Here is a 17,946-nt window from a genome sequence, read left to right on the forward strand (position 1 = left end):
GGTGGCAGTTAAGTGGAGGAGTGTAATGATAAATGATAAATCTCATAATGCCATCTTTAGCCTTTTGTTTACCAAAAAAGACGCGCTTTTGTAAAGATAGATTAGCCGTTTTATGCATAAAAGCACGAACGTTTGGGAAAGGTTTCAAACAAATAATAAAGACACTGATGTGATGATGAAATTGCGTAAGTCGGGAAATATCTGCGTCGCAATGTTTTGTTTTGGTTTAAGGAATTTGACCTTAAAATTTACGACTTCATGACATTATCATTCGAAATCAACAAAAGATATTTCAACAGTATATGGCATCATTCTTTCTCTAGAATGTTTTATACATGTATGTGAAATACCTTCAACAATGGTTCGCTGCATAATGGTAAAAACAGCCTTGACCTGAAATAGGGCGAGAGGTACCATATTCGGATTCAGGCTAAATTTAAAATTGATATAAAACGCTTTTTGTCATATAAAGAAATTGTGTCTGGCGTGAATTACACTACAGTTTTTATTCTTAGGGCTCTTTGATTTCTTCAAATGATTATTTTAATGATAGAGTTAATCCCCTGGCCCTCTATAATTACGCGCAAAAGATTGAGTCCTCTTAAAATCATGAATTTTACCCTGACAATTTATATATTTTACCTTAAATTATTAGAGACACTTAGGGTACTTGGAATTGTGTGAGATAAAAACCTGCGGCTGAGCTGAGAATGGTGGAGGACCTCAATATAATGTTTTCTTTTTACAGCCACCATCAAATTATTTTTAAGACAGAAATGGTGAAAGAAATTAAAACCCCATGAGAACTACCTGCCGATTGAGCAAAAAAAAGTTTTCATTATCAATTGGACCAATCAGCAACACTGTTAGAATAATTTCACTATGCAAAAAAATTGGGATGAATTCTTTGCAAAGCTCCATTCTGATTGGTGATTAAAGTGAAGATATCATGTAATTTACCAATCAGAGGCAATGTTAGATCGGCAGGTAGTGCACAGTGGGTTAAAATAAAGGAAACTCTTGTCTGCAATCTGTGGTGGGGTGGGGGTGAAGTTGGCAACCTTTGTGTTGGTCATGCAAGTCTACCTGTCAGTCAGTCTGCCCGACTTACGGTGTTTTTTTAGGCATTTCCCTGTTACTCATGTATGAAATCCAGGAAATAGATGGAGGAAGTCCACAGGCAGAAGTCCCAGAACAAGGTCAATGACAACACATTTCATTTTGGTCATCTTTTATAGTGTCCGGTATATCTATAAGAAACTTTATTTCAACTTTCATAGGCTGTAACTTCAATAGGGTATTATTGTTTTAAAATCAGAACTTTGATGGGGGGTCACTAACAATTGGTGATGGTATGGGATGTGCGGTCACATTAACCTTTTTCAAATCCCTCTCACCGAATGATCCCCTTTTTTTCTTTCACTGAATGAGTTATCCTTATTTTTTCTCTCAAAACAGTGGCGGCATGACGGAAATTCCCCCAGTCAGAACTCTTTCCCCCCCCCCCATGTTTCCCCCAGTAAAAACTCAAAATTACAAAAATTTCACCTTTTTGCAGTAATTTTGCACAAAATTTGTTGATTTTGCCCCCCAAAAAATTCACTTTGTCCCTCAATCCCCCGAAATAAATTCCTGGCGCCGCCAATGCTCTAAAATTCACAAAATTTTGACCTGAATTTGTTCACATTCTCATGGAAGGACCCCCTTTTTTGGTAATATTTTCCAGTCTTCAGGAAAGACCCCCTTTTAAATATAAGTCACTTGAGAAAGAATACCTTCAAAAATTGTCATTCGAAATAGTGGCCTGCTGACCAACCCAAGAACCCAGAATACCCCAGCCCAATTCAGACCAACAGTGGGGGTCGGGACGGATTGGGGAATATATATAACCTGGATGAGGCTAGCAGAAGTTCGGATTGGCTGGTCTGGTGCACGGAAAAAATAAATAGGTCCGAATCGGTCCAAATTGTTCGGAACGGATCAGGTTGGTAGCTGTTGGTATCATTCGGGGAATGCTAAGGATCAGGGTGGAAAATCTTCCCCCACAGAGCCAGGGATGCTGGATTTCTTACAATTGTAGGATTTCCTACTTTTTGTTTATTCAAATTTCCGCATTTTTATTTATTTTTAGCCCATTTTGAGACTTTATAGCCCAAATTTGCGCACATTTTCAGAATTTTCCTGCAAAGTCACTTCAGACCGCTATGATCCCTGTTTAGATAACATTATACATATATGTATACAATATACGGTATTATTAGTAGCTGTGTCAGGTTTAAAAATAGTGTGTGTTCGTGGACACCAGATATTCGAATCGCCATTAAAAGTATTTACACCCCAATTGCCTTGAAAAGAATCTTTGAAGCACTCAAATATATTTTCTTCTCAGGTGTAACTAAAGAAATTGGCTCAGTTTGTGCTACTATTTTTACCTTAGTCAGAGTGTAACCTGATTAAGTCTAACCCTCAAAACCATCGACCTGCAAATCAATTGTATGGAACAGAGTTGAATCCATTTACCTGTAAAGTGTAACTATAAAACTATTTTTGTTAACAGTTTATTTTAGGATTATATATATGTTTCTTAATGCATGGTTCAGTGACCAATTACCAGGAATACATGTAAGTGTCAAGTCTAGGTGAACTTTAAAAATTTAATTTTGCTGATTCATTATGAAATTCCATGTTATAATATGATGCTTATTTTCTATTATTTTCAAAACTTTTTCACACAATACAAGTTAAGTTAATTCAGGGCAATTACCGAATAGGGTGCAACTCTACTAGTCTTATTACAAGACTGCCCTATCCCAACCCTAAACTCCGTAAACAAGAACTGGACTAATACAGCCCATACATGATCAAAATATTGGTCAATATTAGGGACCCTAGATGCAAGAGTGAATACAAAATCTACCATTGTGCGTGTTCAATGCTAGATTTTGTATCCACTCTTGTACCAAGGGTCTTTGATATTGATCAATAAGATTGAATGTGTATGGGCCGCATTAGTCTAGGAAGTTGCCCACTATTCGGTAATTGTACCGTTAATTTACATACATAAGTGGAAAAGAAAAAGTTGATTTTTGCAAATTCATCAAAATACCTATGAAATGACCCTGAGTGAGTTCAGGAACTTTTCAGGTACATTATTTATATAAAACTTAAAGGCTGTAAGTTTGGGGCATCAATATAGAAATCACAGAAGTTAGAATTAATACCTAAATTCCTGAAGGATGTGATGAATTAAACAGAATTTCTTGATTGAATTTGATTGAATGAAACAGATAAACTTGTGTACTTTCCAGAAAGTACAAAAAGACATCAATAACTCACGATTTATAATAAAGATCTGCCCAGTGCCCACCTTTCGTAAATTCGTACTTCATTGAACTCACCTGAAATGTACATCCTGTCTGAATAGGGATTTTAACCCTGAACCCATTTTAGTTCAATATGGTGGGCAGCAAAACTCATGATGATACATGTTTAAAGACAGGTTAATGAACAACACCAGACACTTCACAAGAAGGGTACTATACATGATATAATTAGTGGGTTTTAACAAAGAAAGGGGCGGGGAACGGACAGGTGGATTAAGCCCCCACGTCGAAGCATGGGACGGATCCAAGCCCTCCTTGAGCCCCATAAACTGGTATGTTAATTACACTTGTATCTACATGTATGGAGATGGTCCATATCCCCATACCACACACATGTTACATCCCGGTCCCCCCCACAGTGTCATCGCCTGATATCTTCATGGCAGAAACCTCAGTGAGCCTGGTACGTCACCCCCCCCTCCTCCCTGAGGCTCCCTCACGTGTGAAAGTCTATAGAATGCCATATTAGGTACGGTATGGTATGTGAAGAAACCCATCCCCATGTCACCCAAATATAATAATTTACTATATGTATTGTCACCTAAACTTGCAATTTTCCCTTTGAGTCAACACCAGGGGTACAGATGGAGCCTCCGAGACAGGGAGCAAAGTTTCCAAATTGTCCCACTGACCCATTACTAAAATGAAATGAATGAAAAATTGCAATTTTAACACTAAAATTAGTCAAAATTAGGACAATTATGGTCTTGGCAGCTTTATAAAAACATGGGTGCTCATAAGACAGATTTTACTAGTCAGGAAAGTCAGTGGGGTGTTGGTAAGGGGGGAGGGAACAGAATTAGGTCAAATATTATACTTTTTGTCTGATTTTGGTCAAATTTACTAGACAACCTCATTCATGACTGAACTGATGGGGGCGGTAAGTGGAATATCAAACCAAACCAAGAAAAGCTTTTTAAAGTTTTTTTAAGGTTTGGTTTGATGTTCCAGTGACAAGTTTTAGACAAATTAATTTTTTGTTATAAAACTTGTCCAGCAAAAAAAGTGCATTATAAACCAAATGTCTATGATGGAAGCATCAAAAGAACTCCTTGTATCCATGGCATCGGCCACAAAGTGTAAGCTTCTAGGGATTTATACAGTGTTTCCGGAATCTATAAATAATGACCTGTTTCTTGGCAATGGTAGCGAAGTGTATAGTATAGTTTTGTGAAGATATGAAATGAAAGATAGATTGAACTTGACAAAAACCTAAAACTTTAGTGGAAGTGATAAAAGATGCACTTTATCCTTAAAACTCTGCATGCTATCCATGCACTTCAATGGAAAAAGTTCAAGTTTTGAAATATTTTCTCAAAATATCAAGAGCTATCTTAAGAACTACTGAACCAATACTAGGCTTGTTTGTACTCATTTTAATGCATATTTTGGGGTCATCCAAGGTCACTCAGGGGTCATCTGTGGTCAAATTACTAAAACCTCATGTGGATATGAAACTTATTGATGGATGTATTATGCTCTGCAAATAAGATATAGCTACCAACCAGCAAGATGTATGATTGCGTGTGATCTGGCACATACAATGTATATGATTTCACCTGTTGCACATTCGACTGCAATTACTTTCACATTCAAAAAAGCACAGAGCCACAGCGCCATTGGTGCTCTTGTTCATGCTGATTCCAAATATGGTCATAAAAATTTACATATCTGAAATTTTTTGAATTTTTAACAAATTTGAAACTTGTCGTCTGCAGTCGACACCCGTGTGAAGAGAGTTAATATAGGAGCAGGTTATGAAAGATTTTGTGTGGAGCTCTTAGATTTTAATCAGGTATTTCCAATGCTCATGCATAAAATGCTGCACAAGCGTTAACCATAGTTCCTGGGGGTTCACAACTTTGGTTTGAGTGCAAATGTACGGTTTTGGCCTCCCAAAAACTGCCTGACCAAATATGATGAAAAGCAGACCCAAAATTATACCAATTTTCGGGGAAAAAAAGGCAGTAGTGCCCATGGTGAAAAAGAGGGCTAATGGATTATATCAAAATAAGGGAGCTATCATTTTCTTCGGAAGGGGGGTCCCAAATTTACAAAAAGTCGGCATCAATAAAATTGCAACCCCCCCCCCCCCCATTTCGGCAACAAAAAATTTTTATGACCCCCACAGACACCACCGATACACCTTACCCCCTAAACAGGCTAAAATTGTATTGAAATCAGTCTTTTTGAATAAAATAAACACTATGTGCTCATCTTGTGACTCCCTACATTCTGGTCATCAAAAATTTAATCACCTCCCCCCCCCTATATTTCTTTACAAAATTTATGACCCATAACCCCCCCCCATATATTAGGGACCCCTCCTTCCAAAGAAAATTATAGCCCCCTATAAACAACAAATTTGTCACTAAACACCCAGATAGGGTATCAAACTTACAATTTATGAGTCTTGAAAAAAAACACCCTGTAAGGACAAATTTGTCAAAAGAACTGATCAAGATAATTATACAAGTATGGGGGGGGTCATGACTTTCCCCCACTCTGGGTGACAAATTTGTCAACAGAACTGATCATAAACAAGCACTGGGAGGGAGGGTCTTGACTTTTCATAAATATCTAGGAATTATTTTCATTTCTTGGTAACATTGTAACAAGTGCAGAGTAAAATGAAAGTGCTCATATTATATGTTTGTTACATTTTTAAAAAACACACAAAAAAAAACTCTATCAAGAATAGTAGAAATATAGGTTTCATAGTATTTAGTAAGTGTTTCCGGACTTCGTTAATATGACTGATTTCTTGGCAGTGACAATGAAATGTAATATATGGTGGTAAGGAAAGACAGATAGGAAGTTGTCAGTGTTTAACCCCCTGAGCGCTACCTGCCAATCTTACATTGCCTCTGATTGGTCAATTATGTGATTATCTTCACTTTAATCACCAATGAGAAAAGAGTTTTGCATATAATTCACCCCAATTTTTTTGTGTGGTGGAATTATTCTAACTATGTTGCTGATTGGTCCAATTGATAATGAAAAACTTCTTTTTGACCAATCGGCAGTTAGTTCTCATGGGGTTAAAGGAAACAAACATGAAGTTAACTCTGAACAATTGTGGGATTTACTTGGATCGAGTTTGGCTTAAAACGAGACGTTTATAAAAAGTCAAGGTTCAAATAGCAATCCATATTTAGATCCCATTTCTTTTTTTAAAAAAGTTTAATTGAAAACCGAGACAGCTATGGTTGGATCAGGGCCAAGGGCTTACATTTGTTGTATGCATTTAAAAAGTAATTGGGGGTCCAGAAAAGCGAATGTCTCTTTGAAATACTCAAAAGGTTCAGAGGGGCATTCTTCCCTCCAGTAAAAAAATTACAAAAATTTCCACTTTTTGCAGCAATTTTGCACAATGCCCCCCCCCCATGCCCCCCCCCCCCCAAAAAATCCTGGTGCTGCCACTGAAAAGGACATAGCCCTATAAACCTATTGTTTTTCAATAGGTCAGCGCCAGCGGTGACATTTTTTGCAACACAATAACACATGTTAGATATTCTGTTGATTTAAATTTGGATGTAAGTTATTTTGATGCGTCAACTATATATCTTTTTTTGAAGGATCTAAAATTGAGCTGAAGTGCAATTTTGCAACCTTTTGATGCGATCGTCCGTCAGGCCCAACTTTAATTTGCTTACTTCCGAACTTCCATTGCTCCACGCAGTGTCATGTTTCATCAATTTCTTCTAGATTTACATGTAGATAGCTTGGGACTTAAGCTTCAAATGTCAAGCTATTGGTGAGCAAATTTGAAGCTAGACTTCTTGATTAACCTGAGGGACATAACTTTGGAATACCCTAATGTAAGCACCTTGTTTTTATCAGTGGTATAGATTTCCTTTTGACATGGGGGAAAGGGGTTGGAAAAAAGTCTTGAAGTATAGTGGGAGTGAATCCAACACCTTTTGGCAACCAACTAAGTTTATTGTACAAATGCGTGCAAAGCGCACAAACATTTTTGCCATAATAATTGAAGTTAAAATGATGAAATATGGTTCAAAAGTGTAATATATTCGTGCGGAGCTTGCAAAAATTGACACTTTAGGGGCTAAAATGGCCAAATATGAGGTTAATTTGGTTAGAAACCCACATACAGGCATCAACATTGGGGGGATGATTGTATGGACCATCCCCCTTGGCAAAATATTGGGGGGATTTATCCCCCAATCACCGGGATCTACGAGAATTGTGAGAAAACCAATAAAGAAAATGCTTATATCTTTGACAGCTTTTTTCACACTTTTTCAAAAGTACAAGGATTTTTGGGTGTAAAATCTTAGGAGGAGCAGGGAGACAAGTAGGGGCTATATCAAACCTTGATTTTTGACATCTTTGAGATCAGTGTGGAGACAGAGTCCCATTATCGATCGTACCACACACCTTAAGTTTAGAAAATAATGTGCATGGTGGACAAGAAGTTAAGACAAATATAGGGAAGTCAGTCACCTAAGAACTAAGAAGTTCCAAAGTTTCATAAAATAGGACCCAGGTCAAGGACCACTTGCATTGTTTGAATGTGAAAAGTGAGTTAACATAACACTAGTATCTTCTGTTGAAATGCTTTTGTGACAAGTAGTGCTACTAGTGTACTTGATTTTGACTTTGTGCTGCTGACTCTAGTGTTATAAAATTGGTAGTAAAATTTAAAACATGCATTGCAAAAACAGTGTCTAGATATTAAACACCATTCTAGATACCATCTTATCCTCGATTTGTAAACATGTCTAAATGCTAAACATGTTTAGTAATTTGATGCCTTGTGTTTAGATATTAAACACTTGATATTTTGAAGTTTGACATTTGTGTTTAGATTTTACATGTGTTTACATATCAACGACAAAAAGTGTTCAATCTCTAGACACAGTTTTTGCAGTGTGCCTTTGGTCAATTAACACAAACTGCAACTGTATTGGAATTGGAATTGAATTGGAATTGAAATGAATGCTAAGAATTGAATTGAAATTGATTAGCTGTTAATTTCACTGCATTGGATTGGAATTGAAATGAAATGATTTTGAAATTGAAAAATTGAATTGGAATCGAATTGAATTAATTCTAAAGCAAGGTGGATTGAATTGGAATTGAATAGTAAGACTCCAGGTGTAGAAAGAATTGAATTTGAATCGAATTGAAATCAATTTTCTGGAGTGAAATAACAATAGTCAGCGGTGACATTTTTTGCAACACATGTTAGATATTCTGTTGATTTAAATTTGGATGTAAGTTATTTTGATGCGTCAACTATATATCTTTTTGAAGGATCTAAAATTGAGCTGAAGTGCAATTTTAGCAACCTTTTGATGCGATCGTCCGTCAGGCCCAACTTTAATTTGCTTACTTCCGAACTTCCATTGCTCCACGCAGTGTCATGTTTCATCAATTTCTTCTAGATTTACATGTAGATAGCTTGGGACTTAAGCTTCAAATGTCAAGCTATTGGTGAGCAAATTTGAAGCTAGACTTCTTGATTAACCTGAGGGACATAACTTTGGAATACCCTAATGTAAGCACCTTGTTTTTATCAGTGGTATAGATTTCCTTTTGACATGGGGGAAAGGGGTTGGAAAAAAGTCTTGAAGTATAGTGGGAGTGAATCCAACACCTTTTGGCAACCAACTAAGTTTATTGTACAAATGCGTGCAAAGCGCACAAACATTTTTGCCATAATAATTGAAGTTAAAATGATGAAATATGGTTCAAAAGTGTAATATATTCGTGCGGAGCTTGCAAAATTGACACTTTAGGGGCTAAAATGGCCAAATATGAGGTTAATTTGGTTAGAAACCCACATACAGGCATCAACATTGGGGGATGATTGTATGGACCATCCCCTTAGCAAAATATTGGGGGATTTATCCCCCATCCACCGGATCTACGCCCATGGTTTTTATAGAAACCTGGTTCCACTGCGGGTATGTGTTTCTAGAAATCTAGTCCAGTATAAGGGTTACCTCCAGGAACTCCAAATCTAACATACCCAGAAAATCCTTGAGAACCCCCCCACACCCCAACAGGTTATCACCATCCATCCTACTTACAATAGAAGAATTATCTCCCAAAACTTTTTCTCAGAATAATTGCTGTGGTGATGAGTGGAGTATTTAAAGTATCTGAACAGGAAAAGTGACTTATTATGTTGCCTAGCTTCCTTGATTATAGATTACTATCATTAATCATGTAATGAATGACAAATTAAATCTTAACACATCAAAACTAATTACCAGGGTAGCGTACCCAGGAATTAATTGAATGCAATTAAACAGGTGTGCATGTAGTCAGTCATAGGAACATGTATGTAGTGGGGGAATGTAGTAAATGTCATATTAAATGATAGGCAGGCGAGTAGCCCCGTACGCATAGGGGGGTGCAAAGCAAGAGTTCCAAAATTTACAATCAGGTTTTTTACGCTTTTTTGGTCAAAAAAGGTCCAAATTTTGGGAAGAAGGTCCACTTTTTCAAAATCAGCACCCCCAAAAAAATCCTGCATACGGGCCTGATGATAGATAACTAATGGAACGATAGACAGTGCACAAAACAGTTATTGGTACCTGTTATTTTCACCCCTGTATATTCTAAACAAAGACAGATATGTAATAATTAAAACCAGCAACCAATAGCGGCAAGTTTTAGCTCAGATATACAGACATCATTCGTATTGATATCATAAAAATATAAAATGTTTTGTAAACATATTGACCACTTCTTTGAAATGTTGATCAATATCTAGATTCTGGATCTGCATGTCGATGTCCAATTACATATTTTGTGGTAAAAAATAATACCTGAAACCAGGAAATATTGCACATTCAGTGCTTGCCCGATTTACTGACTCAGTATTTATAAGCCTACATTTAATATATTGTGGCAATATCGGACTCATTTTTTCGGTGTCTTTTTTAATAAATGTTGTATTTTCTTAAGTTTTAGGGTCAGTTAAAAAAAACATCTGCTTTGGTGAATCACAAGTATAAAATTTTATGTCTTTTGATGATAAATTGCCAACATGGACAATCACAATAAACCAGGAAATCTCAATTCATCATACAAATGTGATAAGGTGAACCCATGCATGCATCAAGTCCTTGGGCCCATCAAAATACAATGCATTCATCCACTTACTAACAATGTTGCCAACTCTTTTTATATTTGGTAGCCCAATTGGGTGATATTTTCCATTGTCCTGCGACTGAAAATGACTGCCACAATTTGGCTAATTTTGGAGCTTGAGTGTGAAAAAAATCATTAATTTTAGCTCTTTTTCTTTGAATTTTGCCACAAGCACAGAAAGTAACAAAATTTGAAAAAAATTTCAATAAATCTCACAGAAAGTCAACTTAAAATAAAAATTTTGGGTTTATTTTGTTAATTTTTGGGCTGAACATTATTGGCAACCATGATTTTGTGTGAGCAAAGTAATTTGGTGTGATGTTGTCCCTGGTTCATTGAGACCTATTGTGAATTATGATAATTGTCTGGTTCACATATCAAAACAACACAGAGGGAATAAAGACAAGAAAGTTAAAATATCCTTGGTTGTACAAAAAATGTATTCAAATTATTGAGAAGGAAAGACAAATGTTGGATGAAATTTTGCTCAGTCATTCATACAACTTCAAATTATTACCAGCAAATAATAAAAATGTCAAAATATAACTAAGAAAACAATATATACAGAATAATGGCAACTTGGTGAACAAGTTTAATCATCCTTGGTTGTATTTAAAATGTTAAGAAGAAATAAGGTCAGGTGGTACTTTGGTACATTTGAATAGTGTAATTAAAATTCCCTTTAAAAGGGGATGCTTACCTCACTCATAGACTATAGAAGAAAATGTGCTTTACTTGCGTTTTTTACAAGTTGCCTTTTCCGCATATAAGTATAATATATGAATACTTCCTTCTAGGTAATTATTGCTGCGGGTATGAATGCATCATACATTGGAGAATAAAATAATCTACAATTTGGTACCTTTAGCAGTGCTCTGATTGCATCCTTTAATATTCCTCACTTGGAGGTTGCTTTTCAGAACTTCTACATAAGACTTTTAATTTTAACTTTTAATACCTATATTTTTTTTATCACGTCACCATCTAAACAGTCTTTTCTTTTTTTTTTTTCTTGCTCCCTCAGTTTCCAAAGCTTTACTGAAATGGTCATACATAGAACCCAATCCCAGCATAGCTCAAGCGTTCTCATGTTGGGCAGATTTGGACTATGCATATGGACAACTCATTCTTCAAGTTTGTGAAAAGGTTAGTAAATTGTCAAGTATAATGCCGGGGGGGGGCACTTCACTTTTTTTCTTGGTAGTCTAGGAAACTGATCGGCCGAATAAGAAAAGGGGGTCTTGGGAACTGATCAGCCAGCCAAAAAGGGTGGTCTTGGGAACTGATCAGCTGCCAAAAATGGGGATCTCGGGAATTAAACCAGGCCAAACCAGGTTTCAATTTTTTTGCATTTCTACCACAGATTTTTGAAGGAATCAATTTTGCGCTTGTCGAAAAAATTGTGCATTGAATTATTAAATCAGGAAAACCTTTTAATGGAACGGTGTGGCATAGAATAGCCCATTAAACACTAGTTATAGCATCATGTCTACAGATGCATGTGCACATATCATGATATTTTGCAACAAAACCATAATGGTAACAGCAGGAAGAAATCACTTCCCTTGTTTTTCTTTCATTTTACTCTATTTTAATATTTTGTATAAAAGAAGGAAATATTTCTTTCCTACTATGTATATTACAAGGGATATTCGGTGTCCTACATTTAAATCCTTTACAGTAATGCAGGAAGTATATGTCATGGAAATTGTAAATAATAGCTTTGGATGATAAAATTTGTGATGGTACCAAGTACCATTGTGTGCAAATGATTACAAAGGTCTAGTAGTAGACAATGGCCAAAAAGTGAAATTGTATGCTTATTGCTCTTATGAGTGATTTCCGTGTAACAGTGTTTACACCTCAAATTCCTTCCTACATTTCGCATATGTCTGGACCATGGATTTTTTATGGACCAAGCATGTACCCCTTTAAATACAGAATAGTCTAAGTTAAAAGGGTATGACCTGATCAACAGCGTCATCCTGCTCTTTTCATTATTAAAACAAGATTTTGGTATCAAAAGAAAGCCCATTTTTGTTTCATTTAGATGGTTAGTGTCGCTGAAAGCCATTACGGGCCCGGAGGTAAAATAAACGTCAGGGCCCTTTTTAACGCGCCCCCTGAGGTATCTTTTCTTTGCTATTATGGGCCATTAAGGTATGTTTTCTTTATTTTTTAAAGGCCCCTATGACCCAGGGCCTGGGGGTAACACACCCCCTTAACCCCACTTGTCGGTGGCACTGTAGATGGTTGACCAAAAACATGGTGAACTGCTGCAACTACAACCTGAAATTTGTACACTATCCTATGGGGAATTGTTATACATGTTTTGCTTCTCATATATCAAAACCACTAACAATTTGGTGTTGTAATGGTAGGCCCCCCCAAGGATAGGCGGCCGTAGGCCTCAAAAAAAGAAAAAAAAAAAAGAACATGAAAAGTGGACCATACCTCTTTAAACAAACAAACAAACAGGGTTGATTGCAAAACAATGATTTAATGTGCTGTCTTCTTTTGACTTCTGTAGGGTGTGCAATACAGACAAGTATTCAAAGACATACGTGACCAAGGAGTTGAATGGAGTAAAGTAAAACAAGATAAGAAAAATGCAGCAAATGATGTAGCAAGTGCTCTCAGAAAGGTAAGAAGAAGTTGTTGTTGGGCAGGAAAAACCTCATATGTGTCGATTATTGGCCCCTGAACATGTTTAAAGCAAAACCTCTTATGTAACCTGTTGGCAGTTTTGTTTTAAACATGTTCAAGGGCCAGAAGTACATAGGAGGTTTTTTCTGCCCAACGATGCTTGTATAATTATATTATATGATTATAATCATTGGTACAATGAAGTAATAATTATGATATCATCGATCATTATCATCATCATTGTCAATGTCTAGCATTGACATTGTCAACATAGTTGTCAATATTTCAACTTTATCTTAGTCGTCATTGTTTTCCTATCATTGTTATCATCATCATTGTCGGCATGGTCATCGTCTTCCTATATTCCTCTTCATCTTCATTCTCTTCTTCATCTTCATCTTTTCTTCATTGTCCTCTTTATCTTCATCTCATCTTCATCTTTGTCATCTTCATCTTTGTCATCTTCATCTTCTTCTCCATCATCTTCATCCTCTATCTTCCATCTTCAACAACATCATCTTTATTGCCATTGTCACCATCATCATCATCATCATCATCGTCATCGTCAGCAGCAGCAGCAGCAGCATTGTCTTTAGTTGTCAGTAGTGTTGTACTCATCATCAATAATATCATCAACATCATACACACATCGTCATCATCATCGTCACTACCACAACGAACACCACCATCAATTGAGACTTGAGATGTTTACAATCTTATTAATATGTTCTGTTTTTTTGTGATTCATTGCAGGTAGAAAATTTAAGAAAAAGTAAAAAAGTTGACCAACCAAAGATAGATAGTGCAGAAGCTGAACTCCAACTAGTAAGTACAAGGTCGATCACATACTGGGCTATTCCAGTTGAAATCCATACACCCCCAATCGAAGATGGCCTTAATCTGTCACACAGGGGGTGTGAGTTTCAAATGAAGTCACCCATTCAGTGTCGTCTGCGCCAAAATGAGTTATTCCAGTTGAAATCCATACACCCCCAATCGAAGATATGGCCTTAATCTGTCAAACAGGGGGTGTGAGTTTCAAATGGAGTCACCCATTCAGTGTCGTCTGCGCCAAAATGAGTTATTCCAGTTGAAATCCATACACCCCCAATCGAAGATGGCCTTAATCTGTCAAACAGGGGGTGTGAGTTTCAAATGGAGTCACCCATTCAGTGTCATCTGCTCCAAAATAAGGTATTCCAGTTGAAATCCATACACCCCCAATCGAAGATGGCCTTAATCTGTCACACATGGGGTGTGAGTTTCAAATGGAGTCACCCATTCAGTGTCATCTGCTCCAAAATGAGGTATTCCAGTTGAAATCCATACACCCCCAATCGAAGATGGCCTTAATCTGTCACACAGGGGTGTGAGTTTCAAATGGAGTCACCCATTCAGTGTCATCTGCTCCAAAATGAGGTATTCCAGTTGAAATCCATACACCCCCAATAGAAGTCCTTAATCTTCCATACAGGGAATGTGAATTTCAAATGGGATTACCTGAATGGGTGACTCCATTTGAAATTTACACTCCCTGTGTGGGAGATTAAGGTCATGTCTTTCATAGGATGTTTATGGATTTTAACTGGAAGAGCTCATTGTTTGTGTAGGTTTTATAATGTACTATGTCATCCTAAATTACGTACTTTCCTTCCTGAATTGAAAAGTAATATCCGGGAGAAACATATGGCTAGAATTGTCCTTCAAAAATTGCTGTGTTGCCCTCAGTGACCAATCCTAGTAAATCCTGAAATATCAGGGTCACAATTTTTTTGATGATGATTTTTACAGATATGTTTTTCACTTAAAATTAATATTTTCTTGAAAGACTAGTCTTAAATTGATTTTCGAACAAGTATCCTGTACCTGGTAGTCAAAATTGCCCGGTGGGCTCAGTTTGTATTTAAAGGTAGGACGTATGACCGTTCCAGGATTTGAAAATGACCCCTATTTCATGGGGAATCGAGGACATTTGCAGCAATTTTACCCCCTATTTTGCGCGAAATCAAGGAAAATTTGCCCCCAAATACCTCCCCTATTTTTATCATTTTGAGGACGCAATTTCATTTCACCCCCTTATTACGAGGAATCGAGGACATTTTTCGAAATAAATACCCTATTTTTACCATTTCAAGGACGCTTTTGAATTTCCCCCTATTTCAAGGGAAATGAGGACAATAACGAAAACTGTAGCGGTAAAACGCGGACGAAAGTCCTAGAAATACACCCTATTCTCCATTTCAAGGACAATTTTGCTCCCAAACACCCCTAATTTGGACAATCGCGAACAATTTTGTCCTCGAAAATTCCGCGGACATTTCTTGAAAAGTACCCTAATTGGAACCATCATGCGTACACATTGTCAGTGAAGACTGAACCCACCGGGCAAAATTGACAAATGTCCCTAATGGAAGAAGCATTACTTAATATTTGTGGGGATTTTTAAAAACTGAAGGGTTAAAAACAATTGACCGACCGACCCAACTTTCCCATTTTTCCCACTTGAGGGCAACACAATAATTTGTTTTGTTTTTTGGCCTAAAGCCCGGGGGAGGCACTCCCTATCTGAAATGGCAGGGATGTGCCTCGGCCATGTTAAAAGTAGGGGGCATTCAGGTCAAATGTACAATTACAAAAATATGGGGTCATTCAGTACACAACCTGAATAAACTGGGGTAACAAAAAGTAAAATGGGAGTCATTGAGTACAGGATTGCCAAAAGAGTATCATTAAGTACACATAAATAAGTGCCAAACTGCGTAAAAACAACTTGGCCACCTTGGAAATGTGAAAAATCTCATTATTTCTGGAGGAGAACACAAATACCACCTAAATTTTGGAATTAAAAGGGGAGTCATTGGGTATAGCAGGAAATAGAAAAAGGGGGTCATTGAGTACATGATTTTTTTAAAGGGGGTCATTGGGTAATAGGTAGGACCATAACACAAAAAGGGGGCCATTGGGTACAAGCCGGTTTGAAAAAGGGGGTCTATCCCGAGGCACATGATGCATATCTGTCATGGAAGTGCCCCCCCCCCTCCCCCGGCCTAAAGCTGCCCAATTGGTTTAAAGGGTGAGCCGATCTTAATTTCAGTACTCATTATGATGGCATAATATCTGGTATGTGTATGTATTATAATTTGTTATTGTCACAGTGATGTAGGACTTACTATTTGTTCTAACAAGTAACAGGCCATTAATAAAACACTAATTTATAACTAGATGTTTGATTGGAATGGTATAAATGGTTTTGAAGATCATCGGCAAACAAGTTGTGTTTACCAAGTGCTATATATCTTTCAAAATATGACCAGCTAGCACACATATTGTTGTCTGCTCCACATACTGGTGTATCTTGAAAGTTGCAGTGTGTGATTTTTATTATCATTGTTGTACATGTATTTCATGTTGTTATTTTGTATTTCAAAATGCCTCTTTCTTTTTGAATGGACATGAGATTGTAATACTGTCATAATATAAAGTTAATTTTATAGTGTATCTCATCACAATTAGATGACAGTAATTTTAAAAGATCACAAAAGGCAGCCCTTTTTAGATACAACAGTATGTGAAGCAACCAACAAAATGTGTTTACATCAGACTTGCCTGGTGTGTTTTGATTAATTATAGAAATGAATGAATTGGAATGTATCAATACTTGATTTGATTTTGCATGGACATGTCATAATTATGTGTAGTTTTATAAGCTTGTTTATAGACAGATTGGCAACTTCATGTGTACCTTTGTGATTTTTAAAACCTGTAAAAATTTAACATTTTACATATTAAAAGATCTATCAGTGATCTTACCAAAAGTTTTAAAAATTTAAATTGGTAGGATTGGCTAAAATGTTGGCACATTTTAGCGGGGTTGCTATCTGACAAGTTTGGAATTTTCATTAGGAGTAGCTGATTTCTTTAAAAAAAGTACCTTGAATGAGACATGCAGGCTTCCTGTGGCTGTAAAAAGAGCTGTTCACTGAGCCTTGTCAACAGAGAGTTTTCTGATCTAGCGAACCAGGGATAGAACTTTTAACAGTATGACATGTTAGTGTCAAATATTCCTCTAGCTCTCCTCCCTCTCTGTATCTTTCCATGTCACTGCCTGTCTCTCTATCCCTCTGTCTGTCTGCCCCTTACCCTCTCTCTTTCCTCTTGCTCTGTTACTGCAGGAGTATGATTAATTTTGTGTTAACAATCTATTTACACAGGCAAAGACAAGGGATGAAGAAATGACAGAAGTACTCACAGTAAAGACACAAGAGTTTGAAGAATACAAGGTAATTTGATATATTTTTATTCATTAATGAAATCTATGAGATCAGTTTTATAGATTTAAGGTTAGAATTAGAATAGAACTGGGGTTAGGGATTGCATTATTATTAATGTAAAAACGGTACAAAGAGGTATTCTATTCGCCCTTTGCACGTATCCGCCATCTTGCTACCAAAACAAGGTTCTCCCTGCAAATGCATGCACAAAAAGTGCATTTTTATTTCCCGTGCTTTTCTAGCAATGCGCCAGAAGGCTTTTTTTAAAGCGTACGCAGTATTACAGCATGTGTTTAACAGGCATACGCACACACACCCCATACTTTGTGGATATAACCTTGTTTTGAGATGATTGTGCAAAGGGTCAATAGTTATATATTCCCAACTTGTTTTCACAGTCCATGCAGAAACACACTTCCATCTTGTTGGGGCCATGCAGGTGCAAACAAATTGCTTAAACAGGTGCTGGCTTTCAAAGGATTACATCACAGGATTAATGCAAGAAGACCCTAGCTGCAATG

The 17,946-nt window shown here is 36.8% G+C and overlaps 1 protein-coding gene across 4 annotated transcripts in view; it reads left to right on the forward strand.

Moving 5' to 3' along the window:
- The window catches only part of LOC140169871 (uncharacterized), a 38,610-nt gene that overhangs the window by 8,579 nt on the left and 12,085 nt on the right, over positions 1-17,946 (forward strand). For all 4 annotated transcript variants that reach the window (XM_072193183.1, XM_072193184.1, XM_072193182.1 and 1 more), the window contains exons 2-5: positions 11,533-11,654; positions 13,039-13,152; positions 13,908-13,979; positions 17,366-17,434. In XM_072193183.1, coding sequence (XP_072049284.1) covers positions 11,533-11,654; positions 13,039-13,152; positions 13,908-13,979; positions 17,366-17,434 — 377 coding nt within the window. The remainder of the gene's footprint in view (positions 1-11,532; positions 11,655-13,038; positions 13,153-13,907; positions 13,980-17,365; positions 17,435-17,946) is intronic.

Source organism: Amphiura filiformis, chromosome 14 (genome assembly GCF_039555335.1).
Source record: "Amphiura filiformis chromosome 14, Afil_fr2py, whole genome shotgun sequence".
NCBI lineage: Eukaryota > Metazoa > Echinodermata > Ophiuroidea > Amphilepidida > Amphiuridae > Amphiura > Amphiura filiformis.